This window comes from Mustela nivalis (genome assembly GCF_964662115.1).
Source record: "Mustela nivalis genome assembly, chromosome: 7".
NCBI classification, from domain to species: domain Eukaryota; kingdom Metazoa; phylum Chordata; class Mammalia; order Carnivora; family Mustelidae; genus Mustela; species Mustela nivalis.
Genome location: NC_139026.1, coordinates 124,675,353 through 124,700,114, shown reverse-complemented (window position 1 = coordinate 124,700,114; position 24,762 = coordinate 124,675,353). Strand labels below are relative to the sequence as shown.

The 24,762-nt window shown below is 39.3% G+C and overlaps 1 protein-coding gene across 1 annotated transcript in view; it reads left to right on the top strand.

Annotated features, from left to right (window-relative positions):
- Positions 1-24,549, top strand: part of ITGA8 (integrin subunit alpha 8) — a 172,504-nt gene extending 147,955 nt beyond the window's left edge. The window contains exons 27-30 of the mRNA XM_082739047.1: positions 3,600-3,713; positions 10,270-10,371; positions 19,932-20,054; positions 21,711-24,549. Of these exons, the coding sequence (XP_082595173.1) occupies positions 3,600-3,713; positions 10,270-10,371; positions 19,932-20,054; positions 21,711-21,797 (426 nt within the window). The 3' untranslated portion in view covers positions 21,798-24,549. The remainder of the gene's footprint in view (positions 1-3,599; positions 3,714-10,269; positions 10,372-19,931; positions 20,055-21,710) is intronic.
- Positions 24,550-24,762: the final 213 nt, after the last annotated feature.

The window sequence follows — 24,762 nt, the reverse complement described above, 5'->3', positions numbered from 1 at the left end:
AAGAAAGTTTCCAAGAGAAACGATAGAATGGAAAACAATGATTTAAGTCCTGGGGATGTGGCCTACAGAATGGTACTACACTTAACAATCCTGTATTGTGTATTCAATGGGTGTTAAGAAAGCAGATCTTAAAAGCTCTTCAAGATCATAAAAAAAAACTATAAATTTGTGGTGTTGGATAGTAACTAGACTTACTGTAGCAATCATCTCACAATATATACAAATATCAAATCATTATGTCATACAACTGAAACTTACTGTAGCAATCATCTCACAATATATACAAATATCAAATCATTATGTCATACAACTGAAACTAATGTAATGTTATATGTCAGTTATACTTCAACAAAAAATTTAATAAATTTTGAAAAAAGAAAACAATGATAGGCATCTATAGAATTCTAATATGCAGTATCAATGTGAAAGCCCTCTGGAGAACTAGTGTCCAAACCTATATAGGAACCAACAACACTAAGGCAGGAGAGGTGATCAATAACTAAAATTCTTTTGAAAATTATATGTACTTCTGGCGTACCTGGGTGGCTCAGTGGGTTAAAGCCTCTGACTTCAGCTCAGGTCATGATCTCAGGGTCCTGGGATCGAGCCCTGCATCAGGCTCTCTGCTCAGCAGGGAGCCTGCTTCCTGCCCCCACACCACCCTCCTGCCTGCCTCTCTGTCTACTTGTGATCTCTGTCAAATAAATAAAATCTTAAAAAAAATAAAAAAGAAAGAAAGAAAGGAAATTATATGCACTTCAGTTCTAGGGTCAGGTTTTTTTCCGACCCATTCTTTCTCATTAAAGATTTTTAATGTAAGATTATTTTTAATTCCTGAGTATCATAGAAACTTATTACTTGCAGATGAAAGCAAAGCAATTCTTGATTTCCATTTCTGACTTTGTTAATTCGTGCTTTATTTTCTTTTGTCTTTTATTGGTTCAAAAATTGCAAATCATATGCCTCCTTATGTCCTCAAGTCAAAACAGTTCTGGATAGAAAGTGATTATACAAAGTTTATTCTAAAATCAAAAGTTCAATAAGACCTCCTACGGTTTTTGTTTAGTTAAAAACAACTTACTGAATCCCATTTCTGATTAGGAATTTGAAAGTGCAAAGTGCCAACATCCTGTGCTGGGATCATAATTTCCAATTTGCATAAGAAAAATTCGTATGTGCCACACTGAAATACATTTCTCCTCCGCCCAAAAACGTCCTGGTCTTTCTCATCTCAGGCCCCTGCTGCTCTTACAATGACCATACATTCTCCTCTTGCCAGACTCTCTTCTTGTCCCTTCCCTCCTCAGCTTACAGAAACCTTATCTTTCAAACCTTCTTCAGCCTATGATACTATTAACCGCTTCCTGAAACTGTCCTGTCCCTTGGCCTCCCACAAAACACTCTCCCCTGGTTCTCTTCCAGTCTGCTGGCCTGTGCCTTCTTAGAATTGTTTGTGGGCTTCTACTCTGCCCAGCCTCAGATGTCCCTGTACCTCAGGATACCAACCTCGGGTCTCTCCCCTCTGCCACCGACTTAGCTCCTTCAGGGAAATGTTTTCTGCATGGTCATGAACTACAGCCATGCCTACAGGCCTCCTGCCATCTTAGCCATCCCTACTGCACTCTAGACCTGAGGGGCTCAGCATCTATGTTCATCTGGATGCCTGATAGCCACCCGAGCCCCAACATGTCCAGAACTCTATCTCCATGACCCCCAGAATGGGCTTTTCCTCTAGAATTCCTCTAGAATTTCCTCAGTAATGTCAGTGCCCATCCACTCAGTTCCCCAAGCCAAAAGGGCTCCCTCCAGTCCTCCCTCTCCTTCATCCCAATTTCCAATTTGTCACCAACTCCTATTCTACTTCCTGAACTTCCCCAAACTTCATCTTCCCCTTCTCTGTTCCCATACCTAGTTCAAGGCCTCCTCCCCTCTCCCTTGAACTCTTGTAAAAAGTCCTTGTCACCCTCCTTGCTTCCCACTCTCCTCTCCCTATTATTGCCTCCCATAACACCTGCCCCTAAAACCCAAACCCCATCATAGCCCTTGCTTAAACGGGACCTTCTGAATAGAATCTAAACTCCCTGACTCCAATAGGAACATTCTTACCACCTAGACTTTCTCTCATTCCTCTCTCATTTCCATCTGTCCACCCTGGCCCCGAGTACCCTTTTCTCCACTTTTCTGAACTCGCACTGGTCTTGTCCCTGTCTGCCTAGACTGCTAGGTCACTCTTTCTCACCCTTCAAGATTCATCTTTCCCCAGAATCCTCCAACAGAGCTAGCTCACCAGGACCAACAGCTCCAGGGGGGCTTCTAAGAATCACCTCCTTCTCACTTGCCTCCTTTGCCTGCAGAGGGTGGCCCTGGAGATACACAGCATGTCAGTAATGACATGTAGGTAAACATGAGGGTCCTCACAGGGGACATGGACTGCAGTGCCTCCAGGATATCTGCTCCTGCCGGAGGCACAAAACTCCAAACACCTCAGTGCCCCAATCCCTAGTAGAACAAGAACAGCCCTGCCACCTGAATTTGGAAGCAGCATGTCGAAGTCTGACCTCCCTGGAATTTATCAGATATGCCTTCCTGATTGCTTTGCTTTTAGAGAATTTGGAGGTTCTTGGAAAAGATTTTCATGGCAATATGTCCCTCAAGTTACTCTGTGGTTTAGCAATTTCATTAAAGTGAAATGCCTCCATTAAATCCTCCTCACACTATTCAATAAACTAACGTTTACTGAGCATCAATAGGCCAGAGCCCAGTGCTGGAGACATGAGAAATAAATAAAGCATAACCCACTCAAGAAATTCAAATCAGTGACAGAGTACAATTCAAGAAGTACCATCCTGTACCTAGGTACACAGAAAATGGACGAGAAGGGTTCAATGAAATAAATAAATTGAAATAAATTGGATCCAAATACTGGATCTAATTGGAAAATATGATTTGACAGGTAGAATGTCATCATAACAAATACATCCCTGGAACATGCATTTCATAGAGTAAAAGTTACCCACTGTAAGTTGGCAAAACTAGGAACTAGGTTAAAAACAGCTTAATGGATGGAACTTGAAGAAGATTCTGTTTTATCACCAAGAAGTAACTGAGAGAGAAGAATGTTTTAGAAAAAAATGGGTTGAGAACACTGGGCCTTTGAGATAATATAGATACAGGGAGCTTCCTCTGAAGCCTTTTCAGGACTTGCTTAGTCCAGGGTCAAGTGTTGTAAGTGTCTATAAGAAATGTCTTCCCACGTTCTGAGTAATGAAATTGAAACAGAACAATCTAATCACTGCTGCAGGAGGGTTGTTTCAAGTCCTTAGGAAAGAAAAAAAGCTTAAATCTTGTATCGTATTTCACGTTCCATTTTATCTCTACACCACCAGTAAAACTGATGCATCATTACTACCGAACTGTGTTTTCTCTTGGTTGTTTCTGTGTAATTGTTTGTCATTTAAATGAATGATTTATGAATGAGGTGCTGACTTCTGAGAAAATGCAGCGCAGATAAACTGAATGTTGATTTTCCACTACAATTTAAAGACACTGATTGGCCACCACTGCTGTTATTTTGTTTTATTTGTTTTGCTTTGTTGCAGAATTGTACAAATATCGAGTGCTTACAGATCTCCTGTGCAGTGGGGAGGCTAGAAGGAGGAGAAAGCGCCGTCCTAAAAGTCAGATCACGGTTATGGGCCAAGACCTTCCTCCAGGTAATAACACATACTTGCAAGGGAACCTCTCCTTAAGAGATTGGCAGGAAGTTTTCCAAAAAGGGATTTTTAAATGTTTTAATTTTTAAATTTAAAACATTCTGAATTTTTTCATTTAAAAATTTTAGACTTAATTTTAATTTTTAACTTAACATTTTTATTAAAATTTTAAACATATTTTAATGTTTTTAATTTTTAAAATTGTTAAGACACATCTATGGAGATGTTCAGCTAAGATCAGCTGGTCATCTTTCCCATCAGGTGAAGACATTTTCTTTCCAGCTTTATTGAGACATTGTTGACATATAACATATGGAAGTTTAAGGCTATAGCATGATGATTGGACACATGGATATGTTTTGGAATGGCCACTGCACTGAAGTTAGTTCACACCTCCATCCCCTCATGTAATTACCTTTGTGTGTGTGTGTGTGTGTGTGTGTGTGTGTGTGTAGGGAAGGTGATAACTTTAAAGATCTACTCTCTTAACAGCTCTCAAGAATCCAATATGGTATTTTTAATTATATATTAGATACCCAGAACTCACTCATCTTGTATATGGAAGTTTGTACCCTTTGACCAGCATCTCCCCAATCCCATTCCTGCCCCCCCACCGCCAGCCTCTGGCAACCAACAACTTGATCTACTCTATTCCTAAGTTCTGTTTCTTTAGATTCCACATGTTAAGTGATGTCATATAGTATTTGTCTTTTTCTGACTTATTTTACTTAGTGTAATGCCCTTCTCATCCATCTGTGTTGTCACAAAAGGCAGGACTTCCTTATTCTTTATGGCTGAGTAATAATCCTTCATCTTTTAGGTGAAGACAATGTAAATATCCTGAGTCTCTAAGACGTTTAGACACCAACTTAGCTTCCAATAAATCTATTTAGCTCACCACTTTCTACCCAGCACCCAGTACATAGTAGTTCTTTAGTAAATATTAGCAGAATGATGGTGAGTACAAGTGCATAGTGTAAGCTGTATGCCCAAAAGGATCAAAATAGAAATAAATGAAGAAGGAAAAAGGGATATTCCCACAGCCTGGGCTCCAGCAAGGACACATCTCAGTGATATTCCACATAAGTGTGATAAGTAAGTTCTTGGCTGCCTCAGGGTATCTGTACTGTGGCATCTCACGCTGCCACAGATAATTCTGTGGACGGTGTGCATTTTAAAGTTTTAAGATTTTTTATACTAAACAAATTAATTTTTCCATTTGGGAAGAGCTGTTTATTTAAGTGGTATTATTTAAGTGATATGTTGTGATCTTGTTGTTTAGAAAGGATTTAGAAAGGGGACAATAAGCTAAATTAAAAACCCTACCAAATCTATGCATTCTTGCTCATATTTTAACTACTAAAAAATTCAGCTGGCTCGCTGCACTGTAGAAAATCAAATGGTAAAATGCTTTTGAGTCTAACTAATAAATACAGAATTTAATAGCTCTGGATTTTCATGTTTTCTGGGATTCAAAATACTTCTGTAGTCTCACAAATCTTAGTTTTGTTTCTAAAATAAATACAGAGAAAGTTAAAGGTATTTTTGAAATGGTGGTTGTGAAGCTTTTTTTTCTTTAACCAAAAGTGGGGTTTCTTAATCTCAGCATACTATTTTAAATCAGGTCATTCTTTATTATGGGGGACCTATATTATAGGATTATAAAATGCTTTATAGGAAGTGCTTTATAGGATGTTTAGCAGTATCCCTGGCCCCCCACCCACTAGATGCAACCCACACCCCAGCTGGCACTATCAAAACTGTCTCCAGACATTGACAATGTCCCCTTGGGGGCAAAATAACCCCCAGTTTTAAATGCCTGTACCAGAGATAAGTGCAGTACACAATTTATGTGATTTGGGTTTTTTTTTTTTTTTTTAGTTAAACCATTATTTATTCATTCACTAAACAAATACCATGGAGTGCCAACTATGCACCAGGCACCTCTTCAAGTAACACTTCCTTTCCATCAATTTGCTCGTGGTTACTCTGCTTTCAGGTTGTTACTTCCTATCTCAGAGTTGAGGAGTTGAGGAGAGCAGTCTCACTGAATTCCCAAGCCCATACAGTCTTCAGTGATAACCATACATTCCTTTTATTACTTTGGGCATCACATCCTACTAAAATAAGGGAGAATAACTTTTTGGTGAAGAACTAAAATCAGTATGACCCCACAGTCAAGGGAAATGTGATTACTGTATTTTCTTTAAAGATTATTAACTTCTTTGAGAGAGAGCAGGGAGAGGGGAAGAAGGAGAAAGAGAATCTCTAGCAGACTCCCTGCTGAGCACAGAGCCTGACATGGGGCTTAATGACCCACGTCAGATCATGACCTGAGCCGAAACCAAAATGAGAAAGAGTGGCTCAAGTCACCAGCATTTATGCACCGCCATCGCCCACATTTCCACATGCCCAGTTTCTGCTTATTCCAGTCTTGAAATCTGAGTGCCAAAGAAGAGTGCCTTCCTTACTGCAATCTCTTTCCCTCACTCCCTCCCTGACTCTCCTGCTCTAAGAATATACTACATACTGGAGGTCTTTAATGGTTTTGTCATGCAATCCAGAAGGAGGTAAACATTTTCTGCCTTCCTAATCCAAACTAGAAAGTTTACAATTCTTGCATGACATGATTTGCTGCATTATGTTTGTTTCTGTCCACTTGGTGAACATGCAAACTGGTCAGAAACAGATTTTATTTAGATTAGTCCTAAATGATACCCTGTCCTGTGATTGTTGCTGGAAACAATCCTTCACAGTGTAAGATTTTACCAGTAATTGCTTGGGTTTTGTCATCATATAAGGCTTTGTTTCTGGCAAATGTTGAGTACTTAAATATGGCCTATGTGGTCAAAAAGAATTCTTGAAAAGGAATTAAACAGTGGGAAGGTCGGAGTGGAAGGGCTCAAGATGTTACCAGCCACACCATGTATTTAACCAATTCAAAAGCCTCACTCTCCACTTGTTACCAGCTAAAGGATTTTTATTAGTACCAAGATCATAAGCAAATCATTATGCAAAAGTGCAGAATAGAAGCAGCTAGTGAGCTGCAAACCATGGTCAAAATCATGCAGCAGTGACAGAGGAGCAGGGCATTTTCTGAGGATTGGTAACTAGCTGGGGCTGGCTGAAGGTCCAAGATATTGTCAAGGGATATTAACGCCAGCTGCTTTCTCAAACCTAAATTGCCTGCAGTATGGCAGTGATTGCTATGACATGAGTAGATTGCTATATGGAAGAGGAGATTTCTTTTAAACCTAAGAAAAATGCAGTTGTTATGTGAAGACCCTGGCTGAAAGCATTCAACTTTGAAAGTGGAATCAATAATATGACTGTGCTCCTAACTGTCGTTCATGAATTAAATACTTACCTGTGCCATGCCTTTGACCTGCCGTCACAAGACTAGCGTATCTTTGGGGCCGCCCAAGCTGACCGTAGCCTAACTGCTTACGTCCCCCGTTCTTTGGAGCACCAGAGCATCTAGAAAATGAAAAAATAAATGCATTTTCCTACTGAAGAGGATGAAAGAAACCTTGGTTTTGGAGAATAATTTAAAATAAAGAGTAGTTCCATCTATGAGATGTATTGTTTGCAGGCTCTTTGCCTACCACCTTAATTTGTTCCGGCCCCAGACTGTGTCAGTTTGCATCACTGAATCAAATAGTGGAGGGGCAGGTCAACAGCCCATATTCATGAACCACAGCCGCCATTTTATGTCACTACCTCTCTTACAACTTCTGGAATTTTCTAATATAGTTGATAGCGGAGGGAGTCCAATTCAACCATTGAAAGAACTAAACCTTCTATAAGGTGCTATCAAATGGATGTTATGTGGGGTGGGAAGGTTCATTCACTGTCCATTTACATGATCAGTTGGCCAGGGTTGACGCTGTTCAAGGTGCTGTGGAAGATATAAACACTATATTCCATGGTTTATACCCTCCATTTCTATATAACCTTGTTCAGGAGAAAAGTAGTAGAGACAAATAATAAGTTAAACAAGATCAAAATTGCAAACAATGTAGGACAAATATAGTTTCTTCCTTATCTTTCTGAATCAGAATCCCTGACCCTGATGCCAGTTGTTTCTGAAGCTCAGCAAAACCCAAGGGGTTGTGAACCACTGGAAAGGATACTAAGGATTGGTGATAAAGTAAAACATAAGGGAAAATCAAACTGTGGCCAAGAGCAGAGGGGGTAAAGGAAGGAGGTGAATAGAAATCCCCTCAGAAATATGTTTCTCCATGGTCTACATTCTAGAGTTCAAATCCCACCTTTTACTCATTAATAAACTTTCATATTCATAAATGCAGAATCAGGCAGGACAAAACTTCCCATCTAGAATTGAGACAGAGACGGAGGTCTCTGCTGATTTGTTCCTCAAAATACAACTTCGGGAGCAAGACAATTATTTTCTATCAATTTTTTAAATTGAACCTGGAGACTAGTGAAAACTTGTTCATTGGAGTTTGGGGGAGCATGGACATACCTGTGAGTATATAATTGTGATGTAGAATCTCATGACCAGAATTTAGTCATGTTCCTTCTGTGCCTACCAGCCAGGATAGTAGAGAAAATTGGTTTAAATCACCAAATACATGCCAGAGATTATGAGCAAAGTTTTTCCACATTTTAAAAAACATTTCAGGGGTGCCTGGGTGGCTCTGTGGGCTAAAGCCTCTGCCTTCGGCTCCCGTGATCCCAGGGTCCTGGGATTGAGCCCCATCGGGCTCTCTGCTCAGCGGGGAGCCTGCTTCCTCCTCTCTCTATGCCTGCCTCTCTGCCTACTTGTGATCTCTGTCTGTCAAATAAATAAATAAAATCTTTTAAAAATAAAATTTAAGATAAATAAATAAAAAATTAAAAACACTTCAACTTTCAGTTAAAAATGGAAAAGCTAGGAGACAAGAAAACATCCAAAGAATAATAACCAAAAAATAATTTTTCCAAATGAATAAAATTACTTATCTTAGAATGTTAGGGTAGAAAGAAGGAAAAAGCCAAAGATACAGTGACTTGAAGTATTTAAACGTTTTATGTACTCTGGCCCGTCCTTATCATCTAGAGTAAATGGGATTTATTGACGGGAGAAAAAAATTCAGCCACAGGAAAAAAAAACTTTGCAAAAAAAATGTAAACAAAATTATACAGTCCAACTTGATGGATTGGCCTTAGGAAACCAACATTGGATTATAAATGGTGAAGTACTGATGAATGTTTAATAAACTGCTCTGTGGGAGGGAGGAAAGCTCCAGTGTGTAGCATTTGCTGATTCCCATGGTGTAAATATTCCCACCATGCCCGATTTTAAGCTGCCAGCATGACGTCACCAAATCTGGAGTTGGGAAGAGAGGCACTAGCACACCATCATATAGTATTTCCCCTTCCAGGTACAACAGACTATGAAAAGCATAGGTACTAGTAAAATACAGCAAAACATTTAATAAATACTGGGTTTTTGAGTGTGTATTGCCTTTTTAAAAATATAATTTTCTGAAAGCTACATATATAGAAGTTTAATAATGGCTCTGTTTGACAATTGATACTCAAAATTCCTGAAATTTTAAGTCTGCTCTTAAGAGCCATTATGAACCAGTTACAGCCCAAGACTAGATAGCTCTAATCACTGTCTTAAGTTAAATGGTGGGGAACCACAGAAATTTATGTTCTCAAAACGGCCTTCCTTGACTGAGTCTTAAATATTTTCCTTTGACTTTAATCAACAGTTTATATAAGAACCAATTAAACAAAAGATTTTTTTGCTGCAAAGTTTTATCAAAAATTCTATGGCTTTAAGTCAGTGGTTCTTAACCAAGGGGATTTTGCTCCATGGGGGACACTGACAATAATTAGAGACATTTTGGTTGTCACAACTGGGGTGGAGTTGTGGGTAGAGGTATGGGGTAGAGGTGGGGTAGAGCTGACATCTAGTGGGTACAGACTAGAGATACTACTAGTCTACTAGTACTACATATCCTACAATGCTCAGGACAGTCCCCCATCCAACCCCAAAATCCTAACAGTGCTGAGACTAAGCCTTCTCTGGGTCTTCTGTACAAGATGAAATGTGATAAATTTCTTTATAATTTAGTATCAGTCTCTCTCCTAAAATATTTCCCTTTATCAAATGCTAAGAATTTTATAACCCATTCTATCTCCCCTTCGTTCTTCACTAGCAGCAACTATATTAATCCTTGTGCTTGCCCCTTTCTAGGACTCTTTCTGTTTTTATTCTAATGTTCATTGTACCAAGTCTTTTGTTAATAAGACAAATTCTTTTTAGAACTGAGAAGAGGATGAATAACTGGATGGGCAGTTGGATGGACAGTGGGATGGATGCCTCAAAGGGTACTTGGATGTATGTATGATACATGATTGGATAGGGAACATTTTTTTAAAAGAGAGAAAAGAAGAAAGAAGGAAAATGACATTTTGCTTTGGAAATGGAAAACACTGAAAACCACTGTATGGTTTCCTATAACTTTTTAAAATGTTCCTTCCTGTGTAATTTTAAAAATATTTGCATGGAATACATTGAAATAAATATTTCTAATTTCAGAGAAAAAATGATCCCTATTCTCTTGCATCCCTGGTGTCCTTCAAAGTTAAGAAGATGCCTTATAAAGATCAACCAGCAAAGCTCCCAGAGGGAAGCATAGCAGTGAGTATCTGAAAAACATAGAGGCACAATAATTTCATTAAATACTTATTTTTTAAATCACCATTCATCTTGTGCTATGTTTAAGTGCTTATTATATTGACTTGAGGAAAGTTACCTTCTCTGGATCACTATTTTCTTATCTACATCTGGAAATGACTTAGTATTGTTTGATCAAATTTTTAAACTGATAGTTATATTTATTTATTTAATTTACTTATTAATTTCTACTCAAAAAAATCACAGGACAGGACCAATACTACTTTTTTTTTTTTTTTTAAGGATATAAGGTTCTCGTTTATTCGGTTATTTTTCAAATGTATAAGCAGTTTGTAGAAGACACTGACAAGAAACAGTAAAGACTGAAATCCATCATGGTCTATGCGACATTCCAACACATGTGGTCCTTGCAGCCAACTTCCCCAGGAAACTGTCCCCGGTTGCGTTTTAATTCAATCGGGTACTGGTTTCAGCCGGCTCCCAGTGGAGGTCTCTCGGCCAGAAGTGGCTAGACCAGGGATGTGGAGGGGATCACATTAGATCTATCAGGAGGAAACCTCACACAGGAGTCTTAAGATTGGCAGCCATCCTGGTGACTTAGGTGGCTGTCCCGTGCCCAAGAGAGACAACTTTACGTAAGAACAGGAATAAAGAGAGGGTATCAAGTTTCTAGGTCTTATTTCCATTCCGGCCAGGGTACTAACTTACAGCCAAAAAACAGATACTCTCCTCCCCGTAGAGCAGCCACGGGCTGGAGGATTACAGCCTGAGCAACTGACATGCCAAGTGTTCCAATAAGACCATACTCCTTGAAAAGCCCCTGAAATGAGACTAAAGGAAAAGGAAAGAGAAAGTACTCACCAATTTTGCACTGAAGCTCAGAGTCCAAATGTAAGGACTCACAGCCCCACGTTGGGACACCATATGATGAGGTTCTAGAACCTAGGTGAGGTTCGGTGGGCTGAGGTCAGGAGCCGATGACCAAGAAAGAATTCTTGAGACATCTTTGGTGCAAAATGGTGGTTTATTAAAGCACGGGGACAGGACCCGTGGGCAGGAAGAGCTGCTGCCCCAATACTACTTTTTAAGCAAGAGATTTTATTTGGAAGAAGTCCAGATAGCAATGATTATAATGCAATTGTCCTGATTGTTTAATTTTAAAGACAGCATGAGGAGTGAGGTGGGGTTGGGGATGGGGGGAATCTCCTCCTTAGGGACAACCGGATGACCCCAGTCATCTTTCCTTTCCATGCAAAGAACTAGAATTTTCAGCTGGAAAAAAAAAAAAGAGTACACTATGTGCTTCATTTGAATGAAATGTTATTTTTAAATTGGGGCTATTAAACTTTACTGATGGGGGTCTCTATCACCATACAACTGCTGTCATCCTCAGCAGATGGCAGGGCCACAGAGAGGGAATGCAGACACAGGGGACAGAGGATGAGCAGGCACAGTCACCCAAACCCTGAGTTTACAATGAAGATGATCACAGCCAGAGTTCTGGGAAAAATAGTAAGATTTAAATCTTCACCTCTGGGTCCTTCCCTGGATACAACCCCGACTTGAACCCTGGTTACTCGCAGTGCAATTTGAAGATAACAGCCTCTGCATCACCTAGGAAATCATCAGAAATTCAGAAACAAGCCTCACTCCAGACCTGCTGAGTCAGGACCTGCATTTTATCACAGGCATCAGGTCCACAGTTCAGTCTGAGAAGCACTGCTTGGTGTGGTATATAAGTTGATACTGTCATGACATCTTATCAGCCTAGGTCTTAAAATGTAGTTATAAAATTTAACCTTTCTAGCCTAATCTACTTCTAGCAATTTAAATTAGATGAATCCTTTGATTAGTGATTTTCAACCCTGAGTATCCAAAGCATCATCACCCAGGCAACTTTAAATACATATATGCTAAGACCTCACCGCAACTATCCGGATTGAGGATGTCTATCGGGTAAAACCCTGGCACTGTGCTTTATAAACACTGAGAGGCTAGGACTTCTAGTACTATGTTGAATAGCAGTGGTGATAGTGGACAGCCCCGCCATGTTCCTGACCTTAGAGGAAAAGCTCTTAGTTTTTCCCCATTGAGAATGATATTTGCTGTGGGTTTTTCATAGATGGCTTTGATGATATTGAGGTATGTACCCTCTATCCCTACATTTTGAAGAGTTCTGATCAAGAAAGGATGCTGTACTTTGTCAAATGCTTTTTCAGCATCATTGAGAGTATAATATGCAAATAAATAAATAAAATAAAAGTACTGAGAGGAGCGCCTGGGTGGCTCAGTTGGTTAAGCATCAGACCCTTGATGTCAGCTCAGGTCTTGACCTCAGGGTTGTGAGTTCAAGGCCTGTGTTGGGCTTCACCCTTAAGGGGCGCCTGGGTGGCTCAGTGGGTTAAAGCCTCTGCCTTCAGAGGAAGAGGCAGAGGCAGAGCCTCAGATCATGATCTCAGGGTCCTGGGATTGAGCCCCATATTGGGCTCTCTGCTCAGCAGGGAGCCTGCTTCCTCCCTCTCTCTCTGCCTGCCTCTCTGCCTACTTGTGATCTCTGTCTGTCAAATAAATAAAATCTTTTTTAAAAAAATTAAAAATTAAATAAAAGCACTAGGACTCTCTAGTACGGGGCCAGGCAACACAGAGCAAGACCCACATTTCAAACGTGTTTCAGAAACAAACTGAGGGTTGCTAGAGGGAAGAGGGGCAGGGGACGAGATAAGTGGGTGATGGGCATGAAGGAGGCCACTTGATGGAATGAGCACTAGGTGTTATAATCAACTAATGAGTCGCTAAACTCTACCTCTGAAACTAAGAATATACTATACGGGTAAATTAAGAACATTTTTAAAAATCAAATTTGAAAAATAAAAAACAACAAAAATGGGATTATATTACTAAACACACACACACACACACACACACACACACATTCTCTTGGGTTTCATCCTGGCTCCACCCACTCTGATTAGGAAATCTTCAGGGAATCACTGTACCTCCCTCAGGCTATTACATTCACCTGAAAGCATTGTTGAGCAGGTTAGTAAAATGATGTCTCTGAAGCCTTGCATTATACCTGGAACAAGGTACACCTCAAGTCTCAGTAATAGTAACCCTCCCAAAATGTCTCACCCTCCCTGGTTAAGTCAAAGAAGCCCAGCCTGGAAATGTCTAAATATTTTCATAAATTTTGGTGGCATTTTAAAGTAAGCACGGCCACATCTTTCTTCATTTATCTCAACTTTCTTTCCCTCACAAGATGTCTGCTGTAGTTTGGATTTACGTTCAACCTAGAAGACAGAGGCTTTGGGTTTTAATATAGAATGTTCATCCAAAGAGGTTCAAAGGCTTGTCTCTTTCAGGGAGATAAATCTGGGTCCCTTTGTTTTCTCAGAGCATGTGTTCCATACCAGAAACATATGTTATAGCCAATCCCGTCAACAGTGTTGGGTCTTTCTGTACTGGCCACAGGTGACAGCCTGCTGCTCTCAACTCCTCTCAAAAAGATCCACAAAATAATCTGATACATGTTCTTCTCCCATCCCCACCACCCTTGTCACTGTATTTTTTAAAAGCCCTATTATCTGAGGTGGATGATTTACCACATAATTTATGGTAAGGTTATTGGAAAAACATTTAGGAATGAAGGTGCTGTCGGGTCTCCCAATACCTGACAGAGTGGAGATCTGGCTGGTGGATAGTTTGCTCTGTGCTGTAGGGAAATGATTTTCCTGTGGCTTGGTTTGAGAGGACTGTGCTCTGAGCTGGCTGATTTTTTTTTTTTTTTTTTTAAGTGAGTTCTTCTCAAAGGTCATTTTTATCTGGAAAAGAATGCAGCAAAAGGGAATGGCTTTCAGGTGCTCTATCAGTTGGACTAGCTTGAACCATAACAGCTCCTATCCATACTCTGCCAATGGGGAGACCTTCTCAGATACTTCTTTTGTAAGGAGACTTTTTTTCCTACGCCCTTGCATGGGATAATTAGTTTGTATTCCTTTGTCAACATGGTCATGATTCAACCATTTCTGGAGCCCCATGTGAGCTTCACACATTGAAGGAAAGAGCGCCCCCTATCACTGCCTGCCCCATGTCTGTGTTTGTAAGGAACTCTTGAAACATGACCCTTGCTGTGTTCAGAGATAAGGGAAAGGTGGTCTGATGCAAAGGGCTATGATTGAATGCTCAATCATTACAGCACAGCAGTAAAAACAGGATTCAGTTACTTGAACACTTTCTTTGCTTAGCAACAAACATTGGTATTTATATGTTGTCCCACTAAAGCTAAATTCCATAATTGATACCCAGGAGGGAATATTATTGTCTAGTATAACTCCAACAGTAGTTATTAGAAGAGTACATGAGAATCCTTATTGAAAACCTCATACAAAAACTGTGAATCCATTTCATTTGTTAGCACAACTTCAGAACCTTAAAATGGAATTACTATATTAAACAACTGTTTGGAGTTCAAACTGCTTATCTCACAGGGGTTATTTAAATGTTGTTAAAATTTGCATCCAGCTGGTCCACCTTATGATACTATTTTGTTCTAAATGGCACTGTAGGTAGGGTATCTTGGTATATTCATTTAAAACATTCCTGTGACCTTTATGAAGTATGTTTACACAAGATTTTGTCAGATGTCAACATTAATTACAGTTGCAAATACAAGGGAGCTTTCTCTTCCTACCTTAGTATTTTGTCAAAATATACAAAAACATATCATAAATGTCAATGATAAAATGTAGGCATATTAAAAATTTATTTATAGTCTTTCAACCATAATGAAGAACAACAAGATTTATGACATGATGAAAGTAAGATTAAATGTTCCCTACTTAGCATCACTTTAAGAAAATCTGAACCACTTAAAATTTATGAATCTCACTTCCTAAAGTTGCAGATAATTATAAGTGAATTGTTAAAATTCTATGCCATTTCTTTAAATAGCTATAGGTTCTTGATACATGAAAATAAACTGGAACAGTTTATTGATTAGTTGGCACACACTTGAGTTTTTCTCCCTAAATTTTAAGTACTTACTTCAGTTAGTCAACCTTACCCTTCTTTCTTAAAACAGTGGATATATGTAATTGCTTGCCCATATTCTCAAGGAAACTTTAGTTCTCAGTATACCCTTCCTTCTGCCTTGGGACCACCTTCTTAAGGAATGACTCTTATAAAGAGGGACTTAGGTAAATGGGCGAATACAACATTGTGTGAGATTATACAAAATGTTCTAGAGCTGTGCGGTCCAGTGTGGTGGCAATCAGCCACATGAGGTTAGTGAGTACCTGAGAGGTGGCCACTGTGAGCATGAACTAGTAGTTTTACTTTAACTCATTTAAATGTAAACCTAAAAACTGTTGCTGTGTAAGGTGTTTGTCCATTAAATGCAGCTGTGTTTTTTTCTGTGAGACTACATTTCCCTTTAACCACTGAAAATCTAGTTTGTTGTTATGTGCTGCACATATAAAATACATATAAAAATTTTGGAGACTTCATTTTAAAAATGGGCAGAGTTTAAAATGTTTAGGGGATATTTTGGTATCAATTGCATATTGAAATAATAGTTTTGATATTTAGGGCTAAATAAATTATTAAAATTAACCTCTCCTCTTTTTTAGTGTGGCTACTGAAAATTCTTAAAATTACACATGTGGGTTACATTATATTTCTATTGGCTGGCACTGATCTAGAGCAGGGTTACAGAATGTTTCAACTTAGAGCTGATGATCATATCTACAGAGCTTCAGAGAACATGGGGTATTTAATAAATCTTATTTAAAATGAATGAAAAATTATTACACTAAATCAGTGTTTTGTCATAAGAAACTGAAAATTAAGACCTATTTTTCTCCCTATTAGTTATCCAGTGGGTACCTAAGTTTCTTGTGGGCTTATCGAAATGAGCTGCAAGACAAACATAAATACTAACAAAGTTTTAGCATTTTCCAACATTTTATTTCTTGGCAACCGTTCCCAAAACCATTCTGTAATTTCCACAGCTCTACTACAAATTTAAATAAACTTTGGCCCTATAAAAGTGATCCAGTGTCTTTCCCTAGTAATCTCGCCTTTATAGTTTAAGTTTCTAGTTTATTCAGAGCATTGACTTTCGGGAAAAGTTGGGCTTTATCTGTTTCCACCCATAAACGAAATGCCCCATTGGCATTTATACACATGAATAAGTCATATGACTCCCTGATCAATGTGTCCTCAGAAAGATCTGCCTTTCCAAGACACATATGACTCCTCCAATGATGCGTCACCCTTGATTCTTTATCCATCTCTTTCCAGCAACAACCAATTAGCTCCCCTGCACTGGAAATCCGGAGAAATGCTCTGGGGCACTGTTGTTGATTTTCTGTATTTCCACTGTCCTCAACGTAGTGACTTCTTGACTATGTAGTGCAAAGCCTAGATAAGTTTAGGAAAACACCAGGGGCCAAGGAAGGTCTTTGCAGCTGCTTGCATTTTAGATTGAGAAGTTTGGCCTGCTTAAGTGCCAAGTGGATGTCCTAAAGGCAGCAGGCAAGAAAAGCAGAATGCAGGCGCAGGGGGAAAGTTTTCCAGTTTGCTTTCTTTTAAAACTCTTTGTCCTTTCCTCCTGGTTAATTACATATGATGACTTACAGGAAATGTACATGACATGTGTAATCTTAACTTGTAAAATACTCAAGAGAAAGGGAATAACATGGTATTTTCTAAGTGAACATAATGTTACTGGGAGCAGACTGATGACCATTTGGGTGATGAGATTTTCAGAATTTTGGAACTGAAAAGACAGGAGGGATCATCTACTCTCAAATGTTTTTAAGACACTGCTGTCAGGAACTTTGGAAGTAACGGTAAACAAAAAGCCAATAGATTTTGTAATTATACCGATAAAGCTGTTTTCTGCTTCGGGAGACCCTAATAAGCATATCCTGTTCAATTAAATATTTTACTTACATTTTTCCATCATTGCTGGGGGAAAAAAAAGCCTTCACATACCATTATTAACTCTTTGTAAGTGAACTTCCCTACTTGTTTCTACAAAATGACCAGTTTTTTAGATAATAACATCAAAACCTATACTAGCCAAGAGGCAAAGGAACCCAGCAAAGTCACTGGTAGCTCTATTACTTTTTACTAACCTAACAAATTGAACAGAACAGTGTGTGGCCCTCTGGCCTTTCTTTCTCCATAAACTGGGATGGCTTCCTATGCTTAACATGACACCATGAGAGGCAAATTAAGGTATTAATAAGGTAAATCAGGAATATGGTTCCTTGTGTAAATTACCTATTGATAAATTTTGGGATCTCTAGTACATGTACCAAATATAGCCAGAAACTATGTTGTTTCCTCGGTGCACTTAGAGGTATACTCAGGGGGAAGAAACAGTTGGAAGAAACAGTTATAAGAAACTTCAGAATTGGGGCACCTGGGCGGCTCAGCTGGTTAAAACTGCTTTCCGCCCAGGTCATGATCCCAGGGTTCTCAGTGGGGAGTCTGCTGCTTCCCCTGCCTGCTGCTCTGCCTGCGTGCATACACATTCTCTCTCTGTCAAATAAATAAATAAAATCTAAAAAAAAAAAAAAAAAGCAAAGAAAAGAAACCTCAGAATTTTCCATGGCTCCATATTTCCTCTCTCCTGGCTCACTGTAACTGGCTGGTAAGTACATGATCACTACTATCCCTTGTGGTTCTAAAATTCTGAAATTCTCATTACTGAAACTGTAAGAGTCTGCTTCCAGCAATATTAGGATCATTTTGAAAGACCACTTCATGTCCTTTCTCTGAGCACCTTACGATGAGGATTGAGCACTGCTTTCATAGGTGGTACTAGATGTAATTCACCAAGGGAAAGGAATATAAAGAAAGGTGATTCAGAAGTCCTCAGTCTCTGTCTTGCTCATGCAGCCATGTACACGTAAAGGATCAGTGTGGAATAAGTTACGTGGCTACAGAATCCAGGGGCATCATGACTGCTTTGAGTTCTTGTGGTGCATTGCTTCATGTACCAGGTGTCCTGTCTTTAGACCGCAGCAAGAGGGGTGAGGCTCATCGCAGCATGGTCTTGGAATGCTGCATTTCCCGCTGATGTGTTGGATGAAATAGGGACTGCTCAGCAACGAGAGTTAGCATGCAAAGTAGGCAGGGATAAGGTGAGCAGATTAAGGCCAGCCTCTTTCTCACTGAGAACAGGGATTCAAGTCCCTGGCACCATTATGCATGTGGAATGACTAGCAGTCTCTCTACTCCTGACGCCTTTGTTTAGTCTGGATGTAAATGATATCTGGGGCTGGAGAATTTAGTGAATTAAGTCATCAGGATGTCCACCGCATAGAGGAAATGGACCAAGATGAAGGAGCAAAGAAAAGCCAGACAAGCCGAGAAGCACAGAGGCAGGATGCTCCAATTTAAGAAGCAGAGGAAAGAGCTGAGCATGGTCAGGACCCCATGCTTGGGTGTAGGCTACGAAAACACCCATATGTGTCCTGCCAGGACTCATCCCAGACCCACTGACCTTGGCCATGCTTCTACTATCTCCTGATTGGTAGGTTAGAGAACTGTGGCCTAGAGCTCCTGAGCAGGTGTCGGGACCCAACCCATGATCCTTCCAACCAGCACACTTAAAGTAAGGAGAACTTAGACTAGTTTAACTGAGCAGTGCTTACTTCTCTTTAAAAACAGATAGGCTTGCCTTGGTGAAGGATATTTTAGATCCAAGAATATTTTTACTTCTCTCTTCTTTGGCAGAGGGTGTTAGCATCATGGCTAGGCCTCTTCTTGGTTTTGTCTGGGCGTCTACAACTTCTTTTGCTGACTGGCTATCCAAGGGCACGTGGGCAGGAGAGCTGCTCTGCCCATGTGGGGAGGGAGAGGTGATGCATGCAGGTCTTCTGAGAGGTTCTCCTTTTCCTCCAAATTCCCTAGCAACAGTGGGGAAGTAAAATGAGTTCTACTGGCAACTGAAACCTGGACTTAGGATTGAAGTCAGCCCCAATGCATCTGGACAATTAGCATTCACTTTGCTCACTGAGCCTGTTTGGGACTCATTTATCTCATGTGGAAAATGGGGGGTTAGATTAGGTGATTTCTAATCTTTTTTTCCATATTCAGCAGTCTGATGGATCCAATTCAACTCACCTCTCAATGAGGTTAGCTCAGTTCTTTGGAGAAATGTGTGTGGACAGACTTGGCCTTGTGGAGGGTCTATGTTTAGTCATTACTGCCATAAGAGGTCCAGCCCAATTTAAGGTCATTCCTTTCCACCTCATTGGTTCTAAGTCTTGGTCTACCTCAATTCCATGTCAGGGTTTCTGGGCTTATCTAAGCCAAACACACACCAGGTGTCTGTAATTAGATCTTCCATCCAACCTGGGGGACCTGAGAATGTGCTGGTTTTTAAGATTCTATGTTTGAGTGCTTTAGACATTCAGATCTCCCCTGAGATGATTTCAACTATTACATAGAACTTTTCAGAACGAACCCCCCCCCCCAGTATTATAGTGGTAATTACTGCCTTATTTCCCCCAAGAGTTTGAGCTCATTTGCTTTATTTTCCATTTCAGATTAAAACATCCGTTATTTGGGCAACTCCAAATGTTTCCTTCTCAATCCCATTATGGGTAATAATACTAGCAATACTTCTTGGATTATTGGTTCTGGCCATCTTAACCTTAGCTTTATGGAAGGTAAGTTTATTTCTTTTATTTTTCTTGTTGATTAGAGAAGCCACTGAGAGGATTATCAAGGATACACCTAGAGATTTAGAAAGACAATGCCAGAGTAATGATTTGGGAATTTTTAACAGACCAAAAGGCATAACAGGAAAATTGCATCATATTTGTTTTGGCAAACTTAGTATGCGTGTATAGCTGACATGTAAGAAGACCAAGAGTGTTTGATGCCGCTTTTATCTTGAGTTTTCTTGTAAATAAATATGGAGAGAGTTAAGACTTTCTTAGCTGAGACCTGTGATCCTCTTTCCAGTATGCTTGGATCAAGATCTCAAGCTTTTTTACTGACATGGTCCTATCAGCAATCCTCTGAGATGTTTCTCTATAAGCACTATGCAGATGCGATTAATATAGTAATTAACTGATACTTGCACTATCAGGCCAAATAGATTGTGCATGTTATATTCTGGAACTTGTTTTTTTGTCTCTTGCCAATTAGTCCAACTCCATTAGGACGATTTAATGTACTCTTTCATGTGTTTTACTGAAGTTTCTTGTAAAAATCTACAAAAGGCATTAATTTCTGGCCCAAAACCAATATGACTACCCAGTTTCACAGAGCTTTCCGTTCCAAAATAAGAACAGTGTCACAATTACATAACTATAAGAGTAATTAATCTGGTCACATCTGAGTTAACTACTTTCGTTGTGGTTCCCCAAAATCATAGTGTATTTTAATTTTAAAACAGTTACGTGGCTTACTTAGTAAACTGAGAAAACCTTGCCATGTGAGTGAAATATGGCTTTCTTGATCATTATTGTAAGCTGTTTTGTGCCATCCTGAGCCTACAGAGTCTACAGCATAGATTGCCTTTAGAAAGAAACTCTTATATTATTCTTTTATTTCCACTATCTTTGTTTCCATAAATGATACTATGACATACAGCAATTGACAGAATATGGTACTAGTCCTGAAAAAAAAAAAAAAAAAAAAAAAAAAAGACGACTCAATAGTTCTCAATGAAACCCAGTGAATTTGGCTTCAGTGTAAGAAACAGTAAGAACTGATGTTCCAGGTTTCTAAACCAAATACTAATAGAAATATGGGAGGATGAAGATTCTAGAATCACTTCTTCCTCAAGCTGATGGTTATTCTTTGGAAAGTCACTAAGATGTTCAGAGATTAAAAGAAATGATCAATCTACTTTTCCTCTGTATGCTATGTGTTCCACAAGTACAGAGATAGGCAAACGTCTCCTCTCTTTTTCTAAAATTCCATTCCAAGGTAGCTACAGTATACTTCAGCAGTTAGTGCTTCTGCAGGCTCCAGAAAGCATCCAGAAAAGCAGACAGGAAGTCTTTGGGCCTTGCAGCTATAATATCAGGAAAAAAACACCAGGTCCACAAGTGGATTATACAAAACAGGAACATTACCCCACTACCATAACGTGATAGGAGGAAGGACCCAAACACTCTGCCCTACTCAATGAATTCTTCTCTGCAAGTAAAGAATACTCTGCTTTCCCCTCCTCATTTGGAGAATCAGACAGATAATATCCACAGAGTTCTGATTTCCTTAGAAAACACAGAAAGTGAAAATCCTTAGAATAAGGAGTTCAGCCCGTTCCCAGAACGATTTGATTTTATAGCTCTCTTTTCTCTGGTTTATAGTGTGGATTCTTTGACAGAGCAAGACCCCCCCAAGATGATATGAATGACAGGGAGCAATTGACAGATGAGAAAGCAGCGGAGGCATGAAAAGGAAAAACCCAAACTCAAAGCACGCGAACACTGGTCCTGTTCAAGGAAAAGAAGGAACACAAGGGTTCAATAAAAATTTCCCTGTACCTGCCAGTGACCTAGGAAATGGAAGCACCCCAGAAATGTCACCTCCTCTATGCTGCACTTTGGAGAAGCTGCCACAGAGCCCAGATACCCTTCTGGGCGATGCAACGTCTGTCCTCAACACTGTGGAAACCATTAGCAATCATGGAAGTTGTCTTTTGCTTTAGTTGTTCTGTCTTTGGCAGATGTCTGAAATGGGCATGGGAACTGAAGTTGCTTTCCAGGTAAATCCAACTCAAGCCACAGAGATGAACTGTCTGAATCACAATTGACTTCAGAAGGTGAACTAGGACCGAACCTTCCAACACTACTGCATCCAACAGAACATTTGACACCTCCCTATGGAAAAGATATGTTTCTAATGAAGTTATGGCTCAGGGAGACAAGCATATGTTGTTGGTACTGTGAAAGTACTTTTGAAACGACAAAGATGATCTTGTAACTGAGGATAACAATTTATTTATTTATTTTCCATGTCTGTAGGCGGATAGTCTGGTCATCTAGAAAATTTGGACATTAGAATTTGGTTAGCTGGTTTTCAAAATCACTCACTAAATTCCCTTCTAAGATAACCATCTTGTGCAAATAAATAAATAGAGCTTCTTCAGGATTTAGACAGTGTTAAAGAAATGCAGACAGTTTTACTTAAGACTACATCACCTGCTAACTGAAATCACTTTTATTCACAATTTCCAGGAACTCACGTCTGCTTCATTTAGCTTTGCAAATGTTGTATTTATAGTTCCTTTTATAGAAACAAAAATCCTATTGACTTAATTAGCAATACATAAATTTCAAGGTATTCCTGAACCTGTCTAGTAATTAAAAGTAATGGTAAAATTTCTAGAGTCCATTAATAAAAAAGCAATTTTACAATATGGGTAAGCATTATTCTTAATATCTATAAGAAGCAATACCAATATTTAGCTTGGGATTAAATACCTATTTTTCCACTATACCTCAAATTTATATACACAGGGAGGACATGTGAAGCTTACATGGGAAAGAAATATAAAGTTATGCAGATGTGAGATGAACCCAGAAAAGGAATTCCTAAGAATTTTATCTACCATTGCCTATTCTAACTTTACTACTCATTTCTACTGCTAATCTTTATAGTACATACCTTTGGAAACTAATCTTTATTTAGGCTATTTTCGCACCATCTAAAATTTAACCATCACAAAAAGTTGATGTTTAAAACTCTTGTAAATAATCCATAACCGTGCATCATGTCATCATTTTTTAAGTAAACTTGACCAGCCAAATTCATGTAACCTGCTCAATTTTGTATCCTTTTTATGATAATGAAAAATTACTATGAAGAAATGCTGAACAAATTTTATATTTATGTGCAATATTTTATAGACCTATGTATCTAAAGCATGTTTACACTGGCATTAGTTATTTTTAAATTAATATCCTGAATATTACATATAATAGAGCAAGCAGACCAAAATCCTTTAGTTTACAATGCAGTTGGAAAATTTGTATTCCCAATGTCAACAATCACACTTTATTTGAAACATGAGCCAAACTCAGACACTAAATTTTCTGTCATGCCTTAACCTGGAGGCAAGCCATTTGGCTACAGCTGCAGAGCTTCACTGGAAACCAAATGCAAGGCACATGGAAGAATACTCTGATGCAGTTCATATTTTTCCCACTTGTGAATTAAATCCTGTCATGGTAGCGGTTTCAAGTGTGTGAGGACTGAAGTCTGGCTCCCGGCGTGTATGACTGACTGTGGGTGAGAACCACAGGTGCCTTAGAGAGTTTGAGGGTCCCACACTAGCCTCTGGGGGTCTTCCATGTTAATCCTCTAGGTAGAATTGGTTTTACAGGGAGCTGGCTGTCTGTTTATAATTGGAAGAGTGCCCAATAGGTTTCTCTGCCCCCAAGAAATGCCCTAACTCTTGTCATCATGCCTGACTTTGGGCCAACAGGGATTAGCTCCTCAGGATTTGGGGTCATAAAATGTCCCTGGGAAAACATACCCATTGCCTTTTAAGCTAACATATGTGAAGAAACTCAGAACTCCTAGAGCTACATAAGTGTAGGACCCCATGAACCGGGTTGCATAGACAGCTGGAGGAAAGTAGAGATGCTAGAACAAGACTGGGACCCAGAAGGAGCAAGGTCCTGGTCCTCTCAAGAGGGATGGGCACTGCTACCTACAGGCACTTGACAGAGGATCATCATGCACACAGTGGTCCCCTCTGCCACCTCAGATGTGAAAGCAAATGGAGGAAGGGGGACACCTGAGATCAGGTGAACTCACCAGTCATCAGTTCCTGAGCATCCGTTCCACTTGAGGAACACTCTACCAATGCACTGAGAGTATTTCCTTCCCATATAGCATTGCCAATCACTTTCATAATTCATGTTGTACCATGCCTCTGTTAGAGTCTATGTGTATTTTAGATATCCCTGCTGAAATCCTTGCATCTGGTTTGAAGGTGTGGAAAAAATGGGCAAATCAAGTTTCATACTCTTGGAGATTTTTATACAATAAACAACAGGAACTAGTTGCCACTTAAACCTCACTCTTTCAACTCAACTCCTTTCTTTTTCTTCTCTTATTTAAATACATGTGTAGATATCTGTGAAGATTGTCACATAACCTATTTACCTTGTCACTAATAAAATGGAAAAAATAAAGACACGATTATGTACTTGTGGTTTGTTTTGCACACAATGTAAAGCTTTCCCACAATGGCAGAGATCAAAAGTTTCTGTCTTTATGCTTTGATTTTCTATTATTATAAAAACATTTAACGGAAGAAATTTGAAAGAGAGAAAATACAACATTTCTTTGGGATGAGGAGAATGTTCTAAACTTAGATTGTGGTGGTGCTTGCATACTCTATGAACACAG